This window comes from Marmota monax, unplaced genomic scaffold, assembly GCF_021218885.2.
Source record: "Marmota monax isolate L192 unplaced genomic scaffold, Marmota_monax_Labrador192_F-V1.1 WCK01_AAM20220418_F8-fsc00053, whole genome shotgun sequence".
In the NCBI taxonomy this organism is placed as follows: domain Eukaryota; kingdom Metazoa; phylum Chordata; class Mammalia; order Rodentia; family Sciuridae; genus Marmota; species Marmota monax.
In genome coordinates this window covers 10,291,015-10,317,709 of record NW_026693153.1, presented here as the reverse complement: position 1 = coordinate 10,317,709, position 26,695 = coordinate 10,291,015, and the positions used below count along the sequence as shown (strand labels likewise).

General features: G+C 32.0%; 1 protein-coding gene across 10 annotated transcripts in view; it reads left to right on the top strand.

Annotated features, from left to right (window-relative positions):
• The window catches only part of Epha6 (EPH receptor A6), an 850,021-nt gene that overhangs the window by 358,643 nt on the left and 464,683 nt on the right, over nucleotides 1-26,695 (top strand). For 9 of the 10 annotated variants that reach the window (XM_058582914.1, XM_046455343.2, XM_046455344.2 and 6 more), the window contains one exon: nucleotides 3,395-3,730. The exons of the other annotated variant lie outside the window; for it this stretch is intronic. In XM_058582914.1, the coding sequence (XP_058438897.1) occupies nucleotides 3,395-3,730 (336 nt within the window). The remainder of the gene's footprint in view (nucleotides 1-3,394; nucleotides 3,731-26,695) is intronic. 10 annotated transcript variants of the gene reach the window in all.

Genomic DNA, 26,695 nt, shown 5'->3' with positions numbered 1-26,695 from the left:
CCACCATTAGCAATAGAGTTAAAAATGTGAGCAATACTTTTTCAATTAATATGAAAAAGGCCCATTTATCAGTTAACATATTTTATAATTATAAACATAAAATATAAATTTACACCATGTGAAGCAGTATCTGAGATATTACCCTTAAGCTTGTTCTTCTCCTGATTTAGCCTTTATTTAAGGATGTTCTGCACAGTGCTAGTATCTCTCCAGTTGCTTTTGGGAAAATAAGATCTTATGAACAAATGTTGTGGAAATGTTAGAGTCAACAAAGTGAAGCAATTTTGTTACATTTTGTCTCAAGCATCAGTCTGCCAGTGGAGTCTTACTCAAGCACTGAACTCAATTTGATTTGGTGTCACTTGGGATTAAACACACTGTACAGATATATTTGAGGAACACATTTATGTTTTTAAAATTTTACATAAAAACTGAAAACAAAATAAAATGGAATAAAAATCATGTATGATTGGTTTCTGCTATTCAGGAAGATGGGAGTCTGCCATGCCAAAGGCTTTCCCGGGCAGGGAAGAGACACTATTGCTAGAAGCTTCTCATAAGTTTCACTGTTAAAAAACTATTTCTTTATTCTGTAGAAGTGTTAAGAGGAAATCAAAATTGAAGCAAAGAACTGTTTTCTAGTAGAAACACTAGTAGAAAATAACATTAGAGATAAACTAATAGGAGTAATACAGTTAGACTTATTGTATGAGGAGTTTGAAAACTTGCTAGTTGCAAATTAGAAAAATTGCCATTTTTCTTGTAAAGTTAGTCTGAAGAGTGAAGGGTGGAGAATTTTTTCATAGGTGAATTGTTTGTTTTGTTAAAGAAAAAAAATCAACATGAGGAAATCCCTGAAAGTTTTTAATACAGATGTCTCCAAAAGGATTATTTCTGCCAGGTTATTTTTTCAACATGTCACATAATCTTTGTATAATTTACAAATGATAACAAAGCAATCAGCCACATTCATAAAAGCCCAGTGACACATAATTTAGTGAATCTGAGGATTAGAATTAATTGTCTCTCTTTGTTCCAAGTTCTAAATCTTAGTAAATGATTCACTGCATGTCATTACAGCTTAATATTTGCATGAAATCACAGTTTAGCTGGCATAATTTAACAGCAATTAAAAAGCTATTTAATCGTCATGCAAATTGGTATGAGGGCCCTTGAGTAAGAGGGGTGTCGGTCTTTCTGTTTTTTTCTAAGTATCTCCAGGCTGACAGTTATATACTTGTAGACACCCATAGCATAATTGATAACATTCTCCCTAGTCGTGGAGATATAAGTGAATAATAATTCATGTTTTCCATTATAAATAAGAGGAAAAACTAACAATATGAATATGTCATTCTGTAGGAAGACATTATTATGATAATGATAATGCATTTTTATCTCCCAGGCATAAGTCTAGGTTGAAGGTAAAAACCACTTTTGCCCCTGTGCTCAAGTTCATTATTTTCTCCATGTTTTACTTATTGAAGGTAGACATTTCTCTAAACCCTCTGGAATACAAAATGGCATAAATATGGACACCCAGCACCTTTTAGAAACACTACCAATCACATTTCTAGGTCTAGCTGTGGATAACATGAATACAGGTGGCTAAGGAACCTATCCTACAGATTGCTGAAATGAGGATCTAGCAGAAAGAAAAAGGAAAATATAACACTTCTTCATACTTCAAAGCCAATCATATGGATTTATAGCTAATATTATGCTACTTTAACTCTGAGTTACAGATCTCACTGCTGTTTCCCCTCTTATTCAGACCATTGCAGTTGAAATGTTATTCTTAAAACACATTCCTTCCATGCATAAAATCTGTTTCTTCCTGTTGTGCATAGGAGAATTTCCATGTTCATTTCAGTGAGTTTAGTAGTCCAGCATAATATAGCCTTTTCCTGTTCCATAAAACTCATTCCACATACTCTAGCCACATTGCTTTTCTGCCAGTCCCATGACTATTTAAAGATCTTTCCTGACAGAAAATGATAGCCTTTTAATTTCTAACATTCCTCCCATTCCTCTGCACACCCTTCCCCTCATACCTACAGGGCTTCCATAGAATGTTACTAAAAGTGGGAGTCCTACTGAAAGTTTTTATTTCAATTCCCATCCTTTAATTTCTATGATTATATTTTTTATAATTCACATTTCATTTGTTTTTTATATGCATATGTTTATCTAACCAGTCCATTAAATGTAAATAAAAAGAAAGAAAGAAAGAAAGAATAAAGTCTGCCATGTTTTACCACTCGGAGTTGAAAATCTAGCATAGTATCTACCTCATAGTAGTCACTAAACAAAATATTTATTTAATGAATGAATGACTATAGCTTGAAATCCAAAAGAAGCCTACACAAAATTCTAATTTCTAGAGAGCATGTTGCAGAAAAACTCTTTTCCATTTTCTAAGTAGATTTTCTTGGCCACAGAAATTTAGAGAGTTGATTTAGATTTCTTAAAACAAATCCTTTCAAATTATGGCACAAATATGTTGTTTGTTCAGCCACTTGTACAGTGAGTTATTTTTTAAAATATTAATTGTAAGCGCTGTTCTCACAGCCTATGAATTCAGTGGTGCTTCACACAGAGCCCTTAGCACAGTGCCTGACACTGAGAAGACCTTCAGGTAATATATGATCAGTGAATGATAGGAAACTGAAGTTTGAAGGACTCAGATAAGTCTAAATGATCATTGGCATAATTTTAAAAGGATATATATATTATATATATATTATTTATAGCTCCTTTTCACCCCTGCCATATTATGCTTATATATCTTCAAATAGGCAAGGCACTCATAAAGGGTTTCTGCTGCCCCAATTTCCATTTCTCTTCTTCATTTTCTGCCCTCTCTAAATTCATGTTCATTTATTCTCAATCTTTGGAAAACAGAATCTGAGTGATTGTTAAAGGTAATAAATGAAGATTTTAGCTACATACCAACCATAGTATGAAGATTAAAAATCTGAACACCATGTATTATACATGTGCATGTTTTTAATTTTTCAAATTTTGAAATTAATGATATATTTAGTAAGATAATAATTGAAGCCATCATGTAATTCAAAATAAATTTTGTTGTATATTCTTCAGTCAGCAAATTTGAGAAATATAGTTACCATATCTTTTGGAGATTTGCTATATTTGGCATTAAATATTGGAATTCATACACTCAAAGTTAGACTACAGACTGCCTTCACCTTCTAAAGACTCTTTCCTCACTAGGCATAATCAGATATGTTTAATCATATAATCTTTATAATTTCTATTAGAGAAAGAGCTATAAAAGACCAATAAATACTTGTTGATGAAGTTTTCAATTTAGCAGCATGATTGATTGTCCTATACATGTACATTTGTTTTTTTAATTGCTTTTCTCTAGGGCCACCTTCAGCTCCTAGGAATGTGGTTTTTAACATCAATGAAACAGCCCTTATTTTGGAATGGAGCCCACCAAGTGATACAGGAGGGAGAAAAGATCTCACATACAGTATAATCTGTAAGAAATGTGGCTTAGAACCCAGCCAGTGTGAGGACTGTGGTGGAGGACTCCGCTTCATCCCAAGACACACTGGCCTGATCAACAATTCCGTGGTAGTACTTGACTTTGTGTCTCACGTGAATTACACCTTTGAAATAGAAGCCATGAATGGAGTTTCCGAGTTGAGTTTTTCTCCCAAACCGTTCACAGCTATTACAGTGACTACGGATCAAGATGGTAAGTTCCAATGCTATTCTCTCAAAAGATTCATAATTCCTTGGGCTGGAGTTGTGGCTCAAGTGGTAGAGCACTTGCCTAGCATGTGCGAGGCACTGGGTTTGATTCTCAGAACCACATATAAATAAATAAATAAATAAATAAAAGTCTATCAATATCTAATTAAAAAAGATACATTATTTCTTTTTATGCACAGTATCCCTGATGGACGTACACCCTAGGCACAGTGCAAACATATATGCTATGCAGGACAAAACAAGAATTTTTGGTTTATGTTCTTTTCTTAACACACACAATGATATTTTTGATATTTCTTCTTAGCAATAAGGCTAATAAGATAAAATGCTTCTCCCTAATATATATGTATTTATTTTTAATATAATCATATAACAATATCTTTTAATAAGTCCATAAAACATCAAACATCAGTCATAAATAATGTTACTAAATGAATTGAATTTTAATTGCCTCTTATGCTGCTATTCCTTTTCCATGTCAAATAAAGCAAATAGTAAGAAGTTATTTTAATTATAAGTCTTCTCTGTATTGTAAAAGCATTCCAGCCAGCCTTATCCACTCTAAAAAATAGTAAAAATTCATACTGTGTGTGTATGTATGTGTATGTATATGTGTATACACACACACAGTATGCATATATAAATGTTATATATAGAGAAATGTATGCAAATGCTGTTTGTTTATAGTTAATGAAAAATAAACTGTTTCAAAAATCTGATAAATTCGATTAAATATTCCCTTTATAACCCTATAAATTTTTTATTGTGCTGTTGTCAACCACAAAAACTTTCATGATTTTTATATGTGTATACATAATATTTTTGAACATGATATAGGAAAAGCTTCAGAGATAAAAAGAAAACTTTTTTAAAGGTGTGTTTACAAATTATATGGATACATGGGTGGTTACCTTACAGCAGAAGGTTTTATGAATAAGGCTATACATTGAGCTCAGTGGTAGAGTGCTTGCCTAGCATGCATGAGGACTTGGATTCAGTCCCAACACCTCCTAAAAAGAAAGGTATTATAAATGAGTACATGGATATGATATAAATTTATAAAGACAAAACTAGTTTCATGCACCATTTTAGTTTGGTAGGGAAAGTAATAGCAAATACAACATAAAAATAAAATATTCATACTGTGTGTGTATGTATGTGTATGTACATAAAAATACATTTATATGTACATAAAAAGTATACATTTATTTCTGACAGTTTTGTAGGCTCAAAGTCCAACATCAAGTTGTCAGCAGGGTTGATTTCATTCTGAGGCTTCTCCCTTGGCATATATAAAGGTGACTATTTTCTCACACACCTTCACAAGATTTTTCTAATATACTCTACTTATAAACATGTCAGATATTAGGTCTCGCTCATAGAACCTCCTTTTACCTTAATTACTCTTTATGCCCTTTCTCTACATATGGTGCTGAAGTTTAGGAATTCCACATGAATTTTAAGGGGAAGAAGGATATGCACAATTCAACCCAAATATAATCTAACAGCAGATAGTTGTTTTTAAAAAAACAAATTGAATGTGTTGGAATACTACTCAATATTAAAAATGAATCAAGTATTGATACATGCAAGTTAGATGGGCCTCAAGATACTGTGCTAATTGAAAATACTAATTTTGAAAAGATGCATACTATGTAATTCTACTCATAGAACATTCTTAAAATAGCATATCTGTAGAGATGGAGAATAACAGATTAGTGATTTTGTCAGCGTTTAGAGATTTGGGGGAGACTGATGGGGATATAAAGGGATAGCGGGAAGGAGCCCTCTGGGAATGACACATTTGTATTTCTTGATTGTGGTGGTAGTTTCAGGAAGCTATGTATGTCATAATAAGCATAGAGTTGCCCCCCTCACACACACACACATACTACACAAACAATCTGGATTGTACTAATATCAACTTTCAGTTTTCTTGTTGTACTATGCAAATAGTTGACATTGGAAGAAGCTAGACAAAAAGGATGTACAGGATTTTCCTATTTAAGTTTACAAATTTCTTTGAACCTAAAATTTCTTTACAACACAAAGTTAAAAATGTTATTATTATTTGAACCTACAAAGTGTATGGGAAGAAAACTTCAAAATGTTACTAAAAGCATATGAAATGGATGTGAAGTTAATTCAAAATACATGGAAAGCTGCTTGCTGATAATCTGCAGAAATGCCTTTAATAAATAAAGCAAAGCCAAATACTATTGTACAATTATAGTTTCTGCATTTATTAAGAAATTTCCCCTTTCATTTGAAAAATAGCTTTACATCATAGAATTTGATTTAAATTTGTTCAAAATGGAATTCTCATTTTCTTTTTTTTTTATTGCCCATTCTCTTTTAGTAGGTATAAAACCTTGTTAACTGTGTCGTCATTGAAAAGCACATTAGGGTCTTCTGTTCTCTCTGCTTTAGCTGTTTATTTCTGAGACCTTTATTGCTGTCACCTAAAACAAAAGTATATGCCAGTTGGCTAGGTAAAGTGGCACATTCTTATAATCCCAGCATATCTGGAGGCTGAGGCAGGAAGATCACAGGTACAAAGCCAGTCTCAGCAAATTAGCAAGAAACCTAGTGAGACCCTACTTCAAAATAAAAAAAAAAATAAAAAGGGCTTGGTATGTGGTTTAATGTTAAGTGCTCTTGGGTTCAATCCCTGGAACCAAAAAAGAAAAAAAATACATACACACACACACACATTTATGTATATATACATATACACATACATATATATTATACTATATATCATATACATATAGAATACATATATACATGAAATATATACATATAAATATATAAATATATATATATATATATATATATATATATATATATATACATCCCAGTATAACCATTCTTAGCTATGGGGTGAAAATAATTAAATTTAGGACATAACAAAACATCTTTAATGTGAAAAAACAAATATATTTACATAATTTCAAACAGATACAGTATCCTTTCATTCTAGGATTATAAGACAGTTTAGTCTACTTTTCAACTCGTTAGAATAGAATATAAGTTGGTTTTCAATTTTAAAATGAGCTATTTCATTAAAAGTATATTAATGTATATAAGACATGTATTGATCTTGAAATAAAATACAATATGTATTCACATATTGAGACTATTTGTTCTGAAAGGATGATATCATTAAATAACCCTCACCAGTACATCCTAGTTGAAAAATATTAAAAAATAATTATTGTTAGTTTGACTTTATTGTAGATATAAATAGTAATTAAGAATCTATATATATTTAAATTTTGTTGGAAAATACATAAAAATCCTCAACTAAAACTGCCACATATATATTTAATAAAATATGATGGCCAGCCTTATGTCTGAACAACTACCCCCATGTGATGATAACAAGAAAGCTTCTTTGTGTCTGAGATTCTGAGAGAATCACATCTGTGAAAATGCAGATGTTCCAGGCAAGGGTAAGATATGAAATAATTAAATTTGTGAGTATGCCACATGTTATTTAAAGTGGTCAGGACTCAGTGTTGAATTTAAAAAGAGTTTTTAAAAACCTGAGTGTCCTAGAACCAAATCTCAATTGTCATCATTGTGTACAAGCCTTTAATAAGGTAATTTCACAGCTCAAATAGAGGAAAGGATTTACTGTCACTTCACTTGGAGTGTCTTTGAGAAAGAATTCTCTTTCAAGTGAATGAGAGGCAATTCCCATAGTTATCTGATACATATCACAACTTCATTGGATCAAAGTGACCACAGAAAAATGGTTTGCTTTTTATTCTGTAGATTCCATATCATTAATTTATGCCAAATGGACAGTGATAAGTGTGATTCAGAAGTTGTCAACACATTCAACATATTTTTGAGTATATTCCTTTTGTACAATGTCTAGTGGGCCCTCATGAACTTTAAAGTCTGGAAAGGCCAATAGTGAATAATTTCACACAAAAAATGTAATTAGTGCTGTGTAAATTCAGCTAAAGAGAAACCCAGAATGCTGGAGGATAAGAGTAGATCTTCCCAAGAAAGTAATATTTAGTTTGGGTTCTGTTCTGAGGGGTGAGTGGAATGTGATAAGGCAAAATGAGCCTTGGAGAAAAACAAGGAATTCTAAATAAAAGGAACAACACAAGGTCTGAGAAATTGAGGAACTAGATTGTTAATGTATTCACACACACACACACATATACACACACACAAATATAACATGTGATAATTTTTATATTATATATTATATGTATTTTGTATTATGTATAATGTATGTTTTATATATTATATGTATATATTTTATATTTAACAAAGGTAAAACAGGTTTAGGGGGAGAATCTAAAAAGTTAATATAAAATTTGGTGTCTGTAAAATAGATGAAACAAGTTAGGAAATCAATCATTTATTAGAAGACAGTGATACATTGCAAGAACCACAGGTGGAGAAAAGAAAGCAGAATAATAAAAGTGTTCATGAGGTCATACTTGTATGAGCATGGAAGAAAAATATTAGACAACAAAAATTATAGATAATTGTATTAGTAATGCTTTTCTACTGTATGTATGCATAGTGTGGGACATGAAACTAAAGAAGAAGTTTGTGCTGGCTTGCCTTTTCTTTCCAATGAGTTTATTTTCTCATATTTAAAAAATATTAAGAAAACCACATTAAACAATCCTGACTTAATTGTTTGCTGTCTGTTTATAATTAAACCAATGCTTTAAGAAAAGTCTTTCCAAATCACATAGAATAACAGCTGTAGTTAGGAGCAATGTTCCTTGATTATTTTATTCCAGTTGGATAAATAAGATTATAGAGTTAAGACTATGACTCTCATAATTAGGAATCTTTGCAATAAATCTTAATTAACCAACTTTCCCAATCCCTTAGAGCTATATTTGTAACCTTCCTTTTTCACAGTTTATTTAAATGTGCTTGAAAGGTGTTTCATTAGAGAGCAAAACAAGAAAGCAGCACCTAGAAAACATTTGATTTTAATCTTCGGTGCATGATAAGAAAACTAAGGTGTGTAGTTCAGTAAAAAGTAATTATTCAGGTAGTAAGCAGTAAAGGAAAGTGTTAATCATGGATAGTCAACCTGAAACAAATCATGTTTATAGAAATCCTGACATATGCAAAAACCTTTAAGGAGTATGTTCAAAGTGAAAGACATGCTAAATTACAAACCAATTCTGCTGATATTTGCTAAAGGGTCTTTAAAGCAATTATTGTCAAAAGCAACTTGTCTGACTCATGGCCTTCTTAAAATAATACAACACCCCTGTCTCTGACCTTGGGTGACTATATAGGTCTGCCTTAGGCTCACATCTGATTGCAGATCTCATATAATTCTGCTATCAGCAATAATTAATTGAACTGACATTGAAAATAGATTTAAATCAACAAAAGTCTCTATATATTCATAAACTTGATATTTTTTTGTACAGTTCACTGCATTTTGGAAATACCTTCTATTTCAAATCCCAAGCTTTTTAGTGTACAGCTAGAGTAGGTAATTAGGGACACTATATGCATTCATTCATTTTTATGCCTGTATTTTAATACAATTTATTTCTGAGTATCTCTCACAATCCCTGTCGTCCTCAGAAATACTGATAAATAGTGTTCTAAAACTTGTGCAACTCTATTCAAATTAAAAAAACTAAGCATGAAAGCTTCAAATGGTTATTAGTAATGAATTAAACATAAACCAGTGGCATAAGTTTTGTTTTGTTTTTGAAAATAGGAAATAGTCATGATTTTTTTTTTACCTAGGAGAAATGCTATATTATTTGTATTTTTCTTATTTCTTATACATAAGCAAATTACAACTTCATAAGTTACAGACACCTTATATTGATATATAAGATTTCCTATCTCCTAAGGCAAAGTATTATTCCCTGAAAAGTGCATTCAATATTTTATTTATGGAAGATAGTTGAAATGTCCGTTGAGTTAATCATTGTTAAATAATTTTATGGTGCTACTAAACATTAAATTAAATAAAATCTGGATATTATAGGCTTAATTTTTCCCCTATGAAATATCATTTTATTTCTAGGTCTAATGTCACTTTTTATGTGTCTTTTGAGGAACTGAATGATATATTAAAAAAGGACCTAAGGCCTTAGAAATTAATATGGTGAGGATTAGTCAGTGACTTAACCCCTAGCCAGCAGCTGGAGAAACTGAACCCTGTCCCAAAAAGTTGTGTACAATACCAAACCAGCTGCTCTTTATTGAATATTTGCTATCACCGGGAACTGTTCTATGTGCTGAGCATATAAAAATATAAGGGAATAAATGAACAGTTAACAGTTACCAATGTCTGCCTTTGTAGGCATACTATTTTAGTGGCGAGTTGTGATATATCCCATGAAGAATTAAATAGAGTAAGAAATTTTAAAGTAAATGGGGGAGAGGGGTTATGAAAGGAAACCAAAATATCCCTTGATAACATGATACTTGAACAGGTCATGATTCGAGGAGAATATATTTCATTTTTAATATTCCAGGCACTGTGTAGAAAAAGGGCAAAGCCTTAAATTCAAGCAAAAATAGGTCTGAAAAGTAACAAGAAACGATTACTGCCTATGTAGTCTTTGGCATATACTGAATTTCATGCACATTAAATCCTCTGAGGCTGTGCCTGCAGAATTTTCAGCAAAAGGTTTAAATCAACACTAACCCATTCTTTAACAGCAATCATGCTTTCTTCTTGGTGATCATACATTCCAAGAGAAATGTGTTTACTCCCGAACTTGATTTCAGGCCACTTGCTTTTACAGTCATCAGTTGTTTTCTTTGAGGAATTCTCATTTGCACATTTTGCAGGAAAGATAACTCAGTATAAAATAATAGATACAATTGCTGTTTTGTTGATTTTTCTATTGCATTGACAATTTTAATGGTATATTAGGAATTGATTAATAAAATGCTTTAAATTTTGTAAAAAATGAGAGTGGTTAGTAGATGTTTAACTAAATTGAACATTAGTGTATATGAACATGTTCTGTGTATTCTATACCCATCATAGGATGTAAGGTTCCACTTTATGGTGAGACAATTGTCTAAAAAGCTCTTTAGCCCAATTTCAGTGCAATTTGTTGTTTCGAAAACAGAAGCTAATTTGATTTCATTAACCAAACACTGGCTACAAAAAAGTTAAAATAACTCTTTCATATGTAGTTACTATTAAACAGTGGGTTTTTAAAATATGTTTTCTAAAAGACTATTATTTTGAAATAATCATTAATAAGGATTAAATGCACATTATTGTGTAGAAGATTTTCAAGGTTGACAGATATTCTGATTATCATTAAAATGTGATATTTCTTTATACTTAATAATTTATTACTTAAATTGTAATGATTGAAAAACTGATTGCTGATCTTTAATCAAATGAATTCCATATAGCATCTTCAGATTAAATAGTGTTTTTTCCTTCCATGTATTCCTCAGCACTTTTCTGTTGGTTTGGATTCTAAAACAGTCAGTTCCAGCTACATAATTTGTGATGCCTAGTGAAAAGGGAAAATGCAGGACCCTTTGTTCAAAAAGCAAGAAAAAAGGGCCATAAAAGGTACTAAAATATAAATCTCTTCTGTTTATCATGGTGCTACTTATTTCCCATTTAATGTCCATATTTGTAAAAAAAAAAAAAAAGTAAAATTATAAATTATTAGCATAAAATTTACCATTGACCTTTAAACAGCTCAATGCCACTATTAAATGCTAATATAAAAGCATCTGTCTCATACAAAATAATTGAAATTACACTATTCATTTTTCTGTAGTCAACCAACCCCCAACACTTGCCCAAAAAATTGTCTCAAGTAGGTTAGAACAGAGAAATGTCAGCCGGAAACATGAAGATTAAAAGGAAGAATATAGTCCCTGAGAAATTGAGCCCACACATGGAACATTCCCTCAGTACTAAGCATACTCAAGCAGGAGAATGAAGATGCTCCCAGGTTCCCAGGGATCCTTCCTCATGAAGCCTCTTCAACTGAAAACAAAAGCCACCAATGGTCTTTAAACCTCTTCCCTAGAGCTGCTCTTCCCTGGAATAGGTTGGGTGAAAGGGACATCCCTACTGACATGACATCTGCATAACACATACCTAGATATCCAAGGTCTAGCAGACCCAACCTAGACTTTCCATAATGTCCATATCCCATTGTGTCCATATCTGCAACTGGAAGCAGGGTGCATCCCAAGAATGCTGTCCACCATCTGTGAGATCAAAGCATTTACTAACCCACATAGATTAACCCATTGGACAGGGTCAGAGATTGGAAGACTGCATGGCTGAGAGGAGGGGAGTATGCCTGGGAGAACCCATCCTGTGGCTATGGTAAGGGGGTTGCCTGGAACGTGGTCTTCAATCTCCCAGTGCATGTTCCATAGACTCATTCGGCTTAACTTACAAAACATTGAGTGGAAACATAAAAACTATTAAAACTTTCAGTGTGGCTGTAACTGGGCATTAAACCCACTGGGCTTGTGGGAGCTCTGCAACTGCACAGGTTATACAGTCATGAGGCCAGTCCTGAAAACATTTTACAGAAGAGTAATGCCATTGCTTTTCCAACTAACTCCTATGTATTACTCAGCAAACACATTCACTGACTGTGACACTCCAAGATACATGTTTGAGTGAGACATGGTGCCTTCTATGGAACAGCTGGCAGCCCACTTTTTGAGATGTGAAAGTGAGAGCCTGACTTAAAAAAAAAAAGAGTAAATTAAATATATGATATCAGATTCAATATACATTTTCAAAAACTGAATGCCTGAAATATTACTTAGTATGCAATGCCCTGAATGATGTAATAAATTATTAAATAGTGATATGACAGTGAATGTTGACGTTTCACTTACCTATTTTTATGAAAGAAAGCCTAGTTGTTTGACTTTACATTTATTCTGTTAGGCAGTCAGCAAAGCTTTTAGTAATAAAAGGTTAAAAAAGGAACAAACAAAAATTGAAAGGTAATTCTATAATTTGCCTAATGCTATTCTAATCATTTTGACATTCTAACAGACCTGAGGGTAGGTTTCAGTTATTGATACCTTTGTGCTCAGCTATATGTATGTTGTGAAAATACAATATGAAGTCTGCCCTAAGATTGAAATGTGGGTTTTTCCTCAAAATAATAACATAACTCATTGAAATTATTTGTGCTTCTTCTTTTAAGTAGGATTCAGCCTACATTTAGATGGTTTTTTATTACAGGAAATTCTAACAACAATGAATATACTTATAATATGTGAATAGAAATGCACTTTATCTTTCATTTTGTCTTTAAAAAACTGGTTTTACACTTCTGCTGAATCACTAAATTTCTAAAATACATGTTACTTTTTACTTTATAATGCTCAGGTTAATGGATGCCCACCTATTTTGACTTCCTACTTCAAATATTGTCTAAGTAAATAGTAGATTGTTGACCATTATCTATCTATGGGTTCAGATTACATTTTAACAAGTTTATTTAATAGTTATTTTATATCTCATAATTTGATTTTTGTTTTTATTATATTCATAAAAATAAATATGTTGAACAGTTGTAGATAGGAAATTGCACATTCACAGTGCTAGAAATGAGGAAGAGATTCTTTATTCTGTCTTTATGAGAAGATATGTTTAATGTGCTGAGCAGTTTTAAATATTTAAAATGTTCAACTACTGTTTTTATTGAGCTGTGTTACAAAATGTGAGATATATTTATTAAAAAGAGAACAACTAAGCTCTAGTTGAAATGCTACTTAATTATACATTTAAATTTAAACTACAATTGATGTGCAAAATTATTTCCTAAAATAAATTATTTTTCATCATGTGAATTTTATTATCCTAACTGCTGCCAGCTCATATTAGTTTCACATTTATATTGTCAGGCAATAATTTCTATATGCTTAAAAGAATTTCAAGACAATGTGGAACTGAGCTACTTACTAGTCAGGTGGGTGCACATGTATCCTTTTCAAATAAATATTATTTTTTATCCTGTTTTAAAGATCTCTAAGAACTTTCCATTCCTCTTGTATTATTTAACTAACTCTTTCCCCTTGGTCTTCCATATGTCTTACCTAAAAACTTCCTACTGCCAGTGTAAATGTTAGCTTATTTAAAAGGTAAATAGAAAAAATAAATTACACTTTAGGAGATGGAAGTTCACTTTCTCTGCATCATCACTTTTTATAGATAGGGAGACTTTCAGTAGTGCATTCCAGTTAGATCATTCCTACTCATTTCTAGTTTGCAAATTTATCATCCAAACCCAGCTTCATCCATTCTTTTTTCAATTCTGTACTTCTAATAGAGTAGACAAGTATTATGCATCAATGGCCATTATTCTTACAGGAACCATTAAAAGAAATATAATATATGAGATTATTTATATTTTGGATGCATTTCCAAGATAATCTGAGAGTCCTGCTGTCATTCTCTCACAGAATGCTGTGAAAACTTTGGGCCATTAAATAGAAGACTCCTTTCCAAAAGAATGAGAGTCGTGGAATTAAGAATGCTTATTTCAAAAGAGTTGAATGTTTCTATCATGATCACTCTGGTGACATCAATCAATGGTGCCTCCAGGAAACATTCAGAAAAGACAGGAAAACAAGGCCACTACCTTAAATCATGTGCAGTTACTGATGATGAACAAATATCAAATTTACATCTTTTCATAATGCAACCACTTAATGTTTGCAATCTAGATCTTCAAAATCAGGAATGGTTTATTCTATTTTAAAAATTTATTCACTTTTTAAAAACTACTTTTAGAAACCATGAATTAAAATCTCACGTTAAAATATTATGGGGTTCAATAGCTTCTTTTATTTGACTAAGCTAAATCTTTATAGATGTGCTAAAAATGTATAACATGTTTTCAAGTCCTCAAATAATTAGTACTGCAAATGTAGTATAAGTTAAAATAATTAATTGTCTTTATGTGAAATTTTGATAAACTATAGTGAGGTTAAAGTCCGAGAGATTTAAGTTGAAATCTCATTAAATAGTACAGACTTAAATTACTGCTTTAATTCTAAAATAGATTCTCAGTAAATGTCATGTCCTACCATATTAGTACTTTAGAAATAAATAACTAGATTTAGCCACTCATAATTTAAATTGATCAAAAATACAGTTTTAAAAAATAAATTGTTAATATAACATGTAATTTTTGTTACACATTTCTTTCAGTAAAAGAATCCATAATGGTGGATGAAATACAAAAATAGCCAATTGTACTAGCTTTCTGATAGATCTTTTTGTGTGATACATCTTTCATATATCACCTTCTTATGACGAGTTGACATTTAAATGACCCTTTAAAGCAGAGATCCTTATTCTTTCACTCCAATGTAGAATTGAATGTCATCCTATAAACTTTTACTATGAATTTTCCAATTTTTTCTCAGTGATTTTAATTTTAATTTTCCTTTCCATACATTTTTCTTCTTCTCCTTCTATGGTGACCCAGAGTCCCAGTGAGATACTGAATTCATACATCTGACTTCATTCATGTGACTTATAAACCAGTTATGGATTGGCAATGTGCCAGAAGCACCATGAGCCCAGGCAGAAGAATTCTGCCTTATTTCACATAAGTTATAGCTACTAGGTCTTGTATGTTGGAAAAACTATAATTTTAGAGTCAAAAGATGCTAAAATCATTGTTGTGTATATATGCTAGAAAAGTAAAACAAGTTTATACAATTAGAATTTGAACAATCAAATAGATTCTATACTATCTAAATAAAACAGAGATATGGCAAGAAGATAGCATTGCTGTATTAATTTTTGCATTAAAAACCCTTTATTTTCAAATTTTACTTTTTGAGAATTAAAGCTTTTTTCATGATTCTGTTTCTTTGTTGAAATATTGTTTGTGTTCTATGTTAGAAGTTTTCTTAGGCAGTGTGGAAGAAGGTTTACATAATATTTTCAAAAATCAGTGCATTGTGTTTATATTTTGAAAATGTCAAACATTCTAGGATAATGAAGGTGTTACATGAATAAAAATATGGTGTTGTTCTTCTTGGATGCTGAAAATTTTTGACCTTGTATTCTCATCTAGGAATGTCTCCTTAAAACATGAACATTAATGTTAATGTTTAATCAAAATCAACTAATAAGTAATGAGACCTTTCAGTAATTAATTTGTTTCTCCAAGAAAAAATTAAAAACAGTTTCTGATCAAAGTGACCACAAAGCTAGTTTTGAAATATACAGAGTTTTAATATAGCATGTAAACTATATCCCAAAACCAATGGGAAAATAGACATTGTAGCTCAGTGGTTAAGCACCCTTGGGTTCAATCCTTGGTACCAAAATATAAATAAAATACAAGAGCGAAAAGAAAAGTTAATGATTACAAAGCAAAAGATTTATGAGTTTAATAGAAATTTGAAATGTCAAAGCTAATATAGGACTGGAGATATAGCTCACTGGGAAAGCACTTGCCTAGCATGTGTGAAACCCTGCATTCAATCCCCAGTACCATCCAAACACATAAACAAGACTGATTATGGAAAAGAAGAAAACACTTGTAATGAATAGACTAAGGTAAAAATTGTCAAAGGACAAAAGTTACCAATTCTCAGAAGACATGCAATTGTCTAATGTGTGTTAACATTACTGCATTCTTAAACTCAGAGAAATGAAAATTGATACAATAATAATACAATAACAATAGGCAATATGTTCTCCTCAAATAGAATTTTTTTTTTTTTTTTGGTAATTCTCATGCTTGCTTAGGGTGAAAGTCCTCATATTACTAAAGAATTAACTACAAAATTGTACATCATTGTGTATCTGACCCTTTTATATTATTATATTCCTTAAATCCACTATTATATATCAATATTTAAGATATGTAGGCTGGGCACAGTGGTGCACACCTGTAATCCCAAAGTTCAGGAGGCTGAAGCAGGAGGACCATGAATTCAAAGCCAGGCTCCCCCATGCGGAGGCGATAAGGAATTCAGTGAGACCCTGTCTCTAAATATAATACAGAATAGGGCTTGGGATGTGGCTCAGTAGTCAAGTGCCCCTGAGTTCAATCCCTGGTACCAAAACAAAACAAAAATGAATCAAAAAGAATCGTAATACTAGTCCAATGTACTTTTTTTTAAAATAGAGAAATGTATAAATATCCTAAATGACCATCAACAATTAATAAGTAAAATGTGCTGTTTATAAGTGGAATGAAAAGTTTAATGAATGAAAATAACAATTACAACATTGCATTATGAATAGCGTGACTGAAAACTGTCTACATTATTATCCATATTGTGTGACACTTGTTGTCTACATACAGCTATAAGAAAATGAACTGCACAATTGTAAAGTATTTGCAATGTTTTAATTCTCTGTGTTGGTGGGATTACAATTAATAATTTTGATTATGTCTCCAAAATGTCTTTCAAAATCCTTTATGATATCCTTGTATCTCTCTTTATACACACCATGTCACAATACTTACATACTCTGCATTTCAATTACATGTTAATCTTTTCAATTGTGTGTGTGTGTGTGTGTATAAAATCTGTGGCCTAACATAGCATTTGTCACATAAAATATATGTATTATATATTTGCTAGAAATTTCACAACTTAGGTGTGTGAATGTGTTTCTACACATATATTCATATAGTACATACACAAATGCACACATAGAGAATTTCTACCATACTCAAACCTGTTAAAGTGTTAATACCATGATACTTTCCCCCTTGATCATAAAGTTCTCAGTAAGAACATCAGCATTCTATTAATAGATTCATTGTTCTGGAGACCTACAACAGGCATTGTGTTCAACTTTGTAAACGTAAGCAAGAATGCCATGAGAATATATAGGAGAGATTATTGTCTATTTGGTTTTATGGATCTCTAGGGCTCCAAATTTCATATCTTATGTACATAGTTTAGTCTGCTATTTACCATCTGCATACTCATAGATTTATAACTTATAATGCCATTATATTTTTTTTTCTGTTGAAATGTCCAGTAGTTTAGTCACATACAGAGGCAGAAAACAGCCGCTAAGAATCTGATCAACTCTTAGTTCTAATCCCTAAACTGCTACTATCCAGCTGTGTAAATTCACACTATTTTATCTCTCTGGACTCCAGATTCTTCATCTATAAAATAAATATAGTGCTTTAGATAACACGATGAGCATTCTAATATGCCATAACTATAGCTCTGTGTGGAGGCTTTTCTTATTTAAAATCAATATTCTATGATTACAAAGATTTGATCTAATAATAAGAAAATAACAGTTTATAAATATGCAGATATCTTTCCTATACCTTCACTAAAATGACATTCTCCTAAAATCTTATTTTAACTTTCCATATGCACAGATATGTCTAGAGACCTTGCACAGTAATGCTTTTTAAGATATTCTTGAAATTTTGTCATGGTGACTTTGAGTTGTTCAGTTGCTTTAAAAGATAAAGAAGGAGCATCTCAGTAGGTTTTCCTCCCATGTCCAGTTCAAATCATTTGACTCTCTTTGAAAAGAAATAAAAATCCTGATGGTTTTTTAAAAACAGAAAATATGCTACATTAAACAACTGAATATATAATAAAAACAATTTTAATTGTCTAGGCATAACAGTAAGAATATATCCTCCTCTTTTTTCCTTTTTTTTCTCATTTCACTATCACTTTCAACCTCATAATTTTTTTATTACTACCTGTGTTTATCGTATATTGATTTTCCAAAATAATACCTAACCAAGGGTCTTCAAAGCAATTTGTATGTGCTTTTTATTCCATCACTTTATCCCATGATCAATACTTTCCAAATGTAATTTGGCCCTTCAGCAACGACATGGAACCTCTCTGAGGACTGAATGTTCTTGGTGTTTTATTATTGGGTACCCTTTATCCCTGGTGTTTTTAAAAGTACCACATATAATGTAGCTGTTGGATAAATTATTAACTAATGAGCAAACTGTTATTTAGCTATAATACATGAGTATTAATTTCTATCGTATTGTGTAAATAAGAAAGGAAGAAAGTGATGTAGTCCACTTCCACAGCTTTACATAATCATGTACCAAAAGTAGACAATGAATTTAAAAAATGTCTATTTTAGCATGGTGTGGTGGCACATGCCTGTAATCCCAGTGGTTTCAGAAGCTACAGCAGGAGGATGGTGAGTGTAAAGCCAGCCTCAGCAAAAGCAAGATGCTAAGCAGATCAGTGAGATCCTGTCTCTAAATAAAATACAAAATAGGGCTGGAGATATGGCTCAGTGGTCAAGTGCCCCTGAGTTCAATTCCTGGTATCTACCCACCAATGCGTCTATTTTCTTTTATACGTTCAATTATAAAATACAGATTTTAAAGGCTTTAGTTTAAAGGCAGAATGCTTAATCAAGCTGGAATATTTCCCAGAGGCATTTCACCCTAAAAGTAGAATAACATTTGGATTGGCTGTGTACATCATGTCAAACCTTGGGATTATGGATCTATGCAGGAAGAACCAATTTTCACAGTTTGTTTCTGTGAGGGGTATAGAAAAGCCAAATAAAGACTTTGTGTTCATATCTTCACTGAGTTAAGAACTCCATCACAGTCAATGTTTAATAAGGAAGTTATATAATCATGATCACTCAATTTAGGGGGAAATTTTGAATGGTGTATTATAGACTAGATCTTAGTAGCAATATTATATTCCACTTTTTCAAATACGAGCAACGCCTGATGAAGACTGTAGAATATTAAAAATGAGATTTACCAAAGGGAAAAGCTTTCTCCTGGGTGGTGTTCTTTAAAGAAAGGCTTCGCAAAAAATAGTTTCCATCTGGGAGCAAATTTACATGGCACTGTTATAAGATGCACAGTTTTGATAGTGATTTATAAACAGCCATTACAGTGGAATACTGGTTGTCTTCCCACAGCAACATCTATGAGCACTAAGCACTTTTTGGTCAAGCCCCTAGGATTTAACTGCAGGGTGTACAGTTATAAAACCGTTTTTCATCGATCTGAGCTGTTGAATTCTTAACTGTAGCTTATTTTCACTTTGATTTTGAAATCCATAAATGCCAGTCACAGCATTTAGGAACTAAAATCATTGGCACAGGAATTTAAATGAAGAGTGATAAATCAAGACTGCCAGTGGCTACTGCTTCAGCCAGATGCAAACACCACAACCACAGTTTCTAACAGCCTTGCATGCCTAATTTTAAATTAAGTATGACAAATTAAGCGGGAAGTTAATTACTATCTTGAAACAAATAGTCTGATATTGATTGGGAAGGGCATCATAAAAAGCTGTGTTTTACCTTAACAAAATACCCAGAGGAAATATTAGAAAATAGAGACATACAAATAACAGTTCAGGTAAAAAAAATAAAAAATTTAAAAATTTGTTATTTATTATACATCTAGATGGATGAGTCTAGGTATTTGAAAATGGGTATTAATCTGAGAATAGCTTATCTAGTCTTAAAAAATAAGGTGGTAATTGGCAGATGCATCTGAATTTTGGTGCCCACATGGTGTATGGAGGAGGCCCAGACGTGTATCTCTACCACTGCTGATCAGATATTTGATGCCCATTAACTCGTCTCATGACAAATGAACATAATGAACAGCTCTACTTTAAGTGAATGTGACCTTAAACCCCTAGAAATGGTATAACTCACATAATTCCTAAATAGTCTCTTGTTTATTTTACTGTATTATGTTCCATGATGTCTGTTGTCTTCTGACATTTATAGAACAAAAGGTTCTTCTCTAAGTGACTCCTACTGGACATAATTTTAATAGAATTTGGGAAAATATTTTCAAGGAAGAACTTGTTCTTTGTAATTTGAAGGAAACTTAAGAAGATGTGTATAGTTCAACCTTCATTTTGGTGGAATAAAATTTCAGTGTACTTATTGTGTCAGACACTCTCCAGCCACTTAATATGAAATCATAAGATAAACCAATCCCTATGAGGTATTACTTCTTGCATTTTCCACAGAAGGAAACTGAGATAGTATTAGACTAAATGAATGTCAAGATCACCTATCCAAGATGTGGACAAACCAGAATTTTAAATAATCAGTCTTGTCTGAAGGTTTAAGCTCTTAGCTGTTAGGACAAACTTTTAAAATCTGGGCCTAGAGAAAACAGCAGTCCTTATTAATAAAATTAATTATTTAGTTAAAATTTATTAACACAATCTTCTTTCTTCTTTTTTTGTTGAACACACCAGAACATTTTTTTTACCTTCTTTAGAAAATGAAGATGGGACACATAGACTGAGACAGCTCATAGCAGACACTACAGAAATTATGGAGAACCACCACAGTAAATTTTTTGACTTTTTAGCTGGGCTTCTGAGCTATTCTCAGAATACAATGTCTTGCCCACATTGGAAGAGGCTCTAATTCACAGCTGGATATTGAAACTCAAAATGATGATTCTGTGCACATAAAGGAAAAGAAAAGGTTTTAGTTCTTTCATTATACTTAATTTTAACCTTGACACAAATATACTTACTATTACTTAAGATCCATGTTTATGATGCAATATATCTTACAAATTTTAGGGAAAAGCTAAAAGTTATATTTAATAAACGCATATATTTCTTGATATATTGCCACATATACATATATTTCGTCAATTCCAAAGGAAATGTGCTTAATGCATTTCTTTTTTTAATATATATATATATTTTAGTTGTAGATGAAATACAGAGTATCTTTTATTTATTTTTATGTGATGCTGAGGATCAAACCTAGTGACTCACATGTGAGGCAAGCACTCTACCACTGAGCTACAACCCCAGCCCCACTTAATACATTTCTTAATAATATAACTCCACTTTTCTACTCAGCTCTGTGTTGTTTGGGTTTTACTTTTGGTTTGGTCTTTTGCTGTTACTCCTTTTTGTTATCTCCTTCAAGTCTTTGCTTAAATGGTCCTTTATCAAAGAAATACCCATGCCCTCATTATTTAAAATTATTACTTTTTATATCTAACATTTCTCACTCCATTCTATGACTTCCTTTTGGTTTATCACCATTTCCCACTTATTTATTTATATATTTATTTATTTATTTAATCAGTACAAATGATTTTTCCACTGTATTTAAATATTTAATTTCTGTCCCCCTCCAAATTTAACATAAACTTTTTCTCATCAAGTACTTCTGTTATAGTTCCTTGTTCTAGACCTTGTGTCCATAATACAACCTGGCTTATACTAAGCACCCAATACATATTTGTTGAATGCACAAATAGAGAACAGTTGATTAAGTGAATATTTCTTACAAGTCATTATTTCATGATAATATTAACTACTTTTTAAATTAAGTATGCTTTTGATTCATAAATAACTAATATTAACAAAACATGTTCTCATACATAGGAAATAGCTGCAATAAGGCATTTAATTTAAATTCATGAATGTTTATAAAAATATAGAATACAGTATTTTAAACTATCACATTTAGTATGCTAACTTCAAGGCTATTTTCTAAGCTGCCCCATCATTTGATGTAATTATAATGTACAAAGTTGAAAGAAGAAAAATGATAACTACAGTATGTGTTCTTGGAGAAGGGAGCATAGCTGTGTAGTGAACGGATGGGAGAAGGTGTGTGGCTTCTCATTCCCATTCTGATTCTGGCCACAAATTTGGGTGAAACTGGAACATCATTGTGGCTTTCTCTATTAAAGCTATTTTGTGAAATAAGAAGCTCCTTTATTTATTTCAAATAAAAAGATGACAATTCCTTGTAGAAAAATGATGAATCTCTTTATGTGTCCCTCTAGAATCTCACCTTTTTTCTGTAAAGAGCCAAATAGTAAATATTTTCAGCTAGGCAGGCCATAAATTCTCTATCAGATTACTTGCTTCTTTCCTTGTAACATGAAAATAGCCCTAGATAGTGCATAAATGAAATAACATGGCTGTGTTCAATAAGACTTTCCAAAAGTAGGCATGGGACTAGATCTGGCCCAAGGGCTGTAGTTTAACAACCTCTGCCCTAGATGTTAACATCTTACATTCTTAGGTAATAAATTCGATGCTTTGGATTAACTTGCCCATAACTTAAAATCTGAATAAAAAGGAAAAATTCTCCAAAGACCTAAAATGATTTTTTCTCCTTTAGAATTAGACATTTTGAAATACAGAGTCAGTTATTTTATTTTTAAAAGGATACTTCAGGCATTTTGCCTTTTTAACTAAATGTGAAAGTGGAAGTTTCAATGTAAATGTATACATGTAATTAATATAATGTGAATTAAGGAGATTTTCTCCAGTTGCCCCTATTTCAGACTCCTTATGAGGATGAGCAATAATTCAAAACTGAATTAAAATTAACCAGGATAAGTAAAAATTAAGATGAATTATTTTCATGTATTATATAGAGATTTCTGTGTTTAAAATGCAGACAGCTAGCACTAACCAATACAACTTATTCCAGCTATGTATCTTTCTCTTTATTGGATTGTTGCTTAAAAACTGTAAATGCAATACAAGAGATGTTGGTAAAATGCTAGCAAGCAGTACAATTCTAGAGAACAGTGATATTGTACTGATTTGCCCATTAAGATAAAAAGACTGAACCTTATACATACACCATTCTACTTAACCTTATCTTAAAGAACTGCATAAATTCCTGGAAATAGCTTAGGATATGCTAAAAGGGTAGAACAAATATATAAAGAACAAAAGTGAAAATTGAGACTTTGATATTTGGCTTTTATTTATAAAGAAGGGCAAGTACATAAGTATTTTAACAGAGATGTCCAGGAGATGATTTGCATATAGATAAAATCATTTAGGTAGAAGTTGAGTTTATATTCGACTTGCCGACTCTCCGTTAGAAATAAATAGAAATAAAGAGGTGTCATAAAACAGAACCATAGATAGAACTATTGCAATCTGTAGCCAATGTTGTGTAACCACAACAATTTGTTATTTTATATTGAAATATGAGCTTCATCTGCTTTCAAGTGAAAATTAATTGACTACTTTTTTGTTGTATTTTTTACTTATTCATATTGTGAATGTGTCTATACCTGTGAACATTTCATTGATTTGAAAAAGTAATTAAATAATAAAACTACTTCACAAGCCAATTTAAACAAATGTAGTTTATTCTTCATCTTACTCATTTTATTATTTCTTTTATGGATTCTGTATTGGAGAAAAATCTCTTTAATGGTTTTTATGAGCACAGATACATTGGTCCTCTGTGGTCAGAAATACTTTCTTGCATACACTAAAATAGAAAAATATAACCCAATTTAGGATCTGCTTTCATAGTGTCTGTCAGAATCTAGCCCCTATTAGAACACTGGTTTAAGATCAATAGAAAGGAAGGAAGGATATAAAGCAAAAATATTATTTACCACATCTTTTCTGAGAGAACAGTATTGTCATTTAATATACCTTCAGTAAATGTTGGTTAACTGACTAAATGAATAAAGGAGAAAAAGCTAATGTTTATATTTAATTTCCATTTTATATTTTAAATTGAAGTTTGCTTATTTTGGCTTGGGGAGTTTTTATTTTTATTTTATTTTCCTGAGCCTAATGGAAGATGATAAAGACATTTATATTAGAAAAATCTCCAAACACATGAGTACAATAATGTAAGGTTAAATTGGGGGGATTCTAGGCCCAAGAAAGAGTTGCCTGCCGCAGTCTGGCTGGGCACAAATGCCGCAGTCTGGCTGGGCACACAATCACGAGCCACCACACAGCTTGTAGATTCAAACAGCAACTCTTTATTCCCGAACTCACACCAGCCATCTACAATCACGTTCTGGGGAAATCCACGTTCTCTGCCCAAATCCACCTCCACTGGGCTTCTATCTCCAAAATATACTGTCTGAATCCCGTGAGAACTCAAGGGGAACTCAGGCAGCAGGATACGCCCTATTCCCAGCAGGAATAATCTTAAACCTTAAACCTGGAACCTAAACTGGGAACGCCCTAAACATGATTATCTTAAAACCGGGAACACCCTAATCTGCCTTGGTCCTTGAGCAAGGTCACCTACATTCAATGTCACTGCAACATGTCAGCAACATGGGGTACGCTGGCAAGGAAATTGTCATACCTACTTGGCTAATGGCTCCCAGCAGTTGCCCATAAATTCCTTTATTCTTTTCACTAGGAAAAATATTCTCAATTTGTCTTTGTTTTCTGAGTGAACAATTACCAAGGAATTATGTCTAAAATTGCCAGGAATAAAAAAGGACTAACTAATCATGCCAGTTAGCAATGAAATTGGTTGATGTGTTTAAGAGTTCCTTAATTTTATTTTTCTCATAAAACAGGAACAGAGGTTGAGACATTGTTGAAGGTGATAGAATTACTCAGTGATGATTCAGGGATTCAGGTTCTTTCTGCATTTCTGCTTTATCATACAAAGAGTATCCACTTACTGTTTCCTGGTTTGCAAAGATGCTAGCTGCTCCTTCTGGCCACATACCTGTTTTCAAGCTAGCAAAAATGTATGTACTGCAAAACAGTAATACCAACCATCCTTGTTCCTTTCTATTGGGGGCGGGGGGAGCTTTTATCAGTCCATAATCAGCAAACTTCTTGTAGGATTTTACTAGTCAAAATTTGGCCCATAGCTATCCCCAACTATATAGCAGGTAGAAAATAATGGGTGCATTTTAGTTCCAGTGGGAACAAAGGTCCATGAAGAACACCCTTGAAAATGGGTATTGAAAAAGCTAACCTACCGTGTCTGACACAGTAATCTTTAGCAGGTTTGTGAATTGAACTCTTTAAAAGACAGATTCTAACAAAATTTATCAATCATGATGTTTTGATGAGTTTATAAAACAATATTTAAAAATAATTCTGAGTTTGTATAAGCATCTGTGAAGCTAAATAGAAAAAAAAATAGGAATGGTCCTTTTCTGGAGGTGAAGATATGGATTATTTTGTTTTTATTATAATTATTTAAAATATTTTGTAATAGGTACTATTTCATTAAAAGTGAATGGTAAATCAGGCACAATGGCACATGCCTGTAATCCCAGCTGCTTGGGAGGCTAAGGCAGGAGAATCACTTCAAACCAGCTTCAGCAATGGTGAGGCACTAAACAACTCAGTGAGATCCTGTCTCTAAATAAAATACAAAAAAAGGGCTGGGGATGTGGCTCAATGGTTGAGTGCCCCTGGGTTCAATCCCTGGTACCTTTACAAAAAAGTGAAGCGTAGATTTTCCTAGGAAAAGATGTTAGAGATATTATAAGTTCTTTATATTTTATGTCTATTAAATAAATAGTTCTATATTATAAAATGATGTTAGAAAAATCATTAAACTATACTTTATAACTAGAACTATGAACCATCAACTATGAACTATCAACCATCAATGGATATTCTTGAAACAGCCAAAAGAGTATAAATAAGGAAAGAATAAGTTAAGGCAGCCTACCTTGGAAATATTACTCTTGTTGGTGAGGTATTTATATTTTTTATTTGTTATACACAGTTGAGTTAGATCCTGTTTAAGGAAGCCATGTATTGTTAGGCCTAATGATAAGAAAACATTTTCGAATTCACAAAGACAAGAAGAAAGCAATTTTAATTTGCTTTGTTCATTTTTAAATACAAAGTCCAAGAATTTACTTTTCCATCACATTGGACAACCATACTTACTTTCATTGTACTTCAGATTTATAATTATTCCTCCTTCTATATGATTTCTTCTTGATATTTATATTTTAATTTTGGCTTCATGGGATTGAAATACATATATGTCCATATTAATTGAATGATAAACTGTTCACAATAAACTAATAACTAATTTTATAAGAACTTGTAAGCAAAATGAGTTTTATATGCTCTAGAGGGACTAGAATTTGAGTAATGCAAAAAGCTCTAGAAAATTTTCAAAAGCAAAGACAGACAGCTCTTCATATGTACACAGAAATGATTTAAATATATCTGAAGAAAATAAATAGAT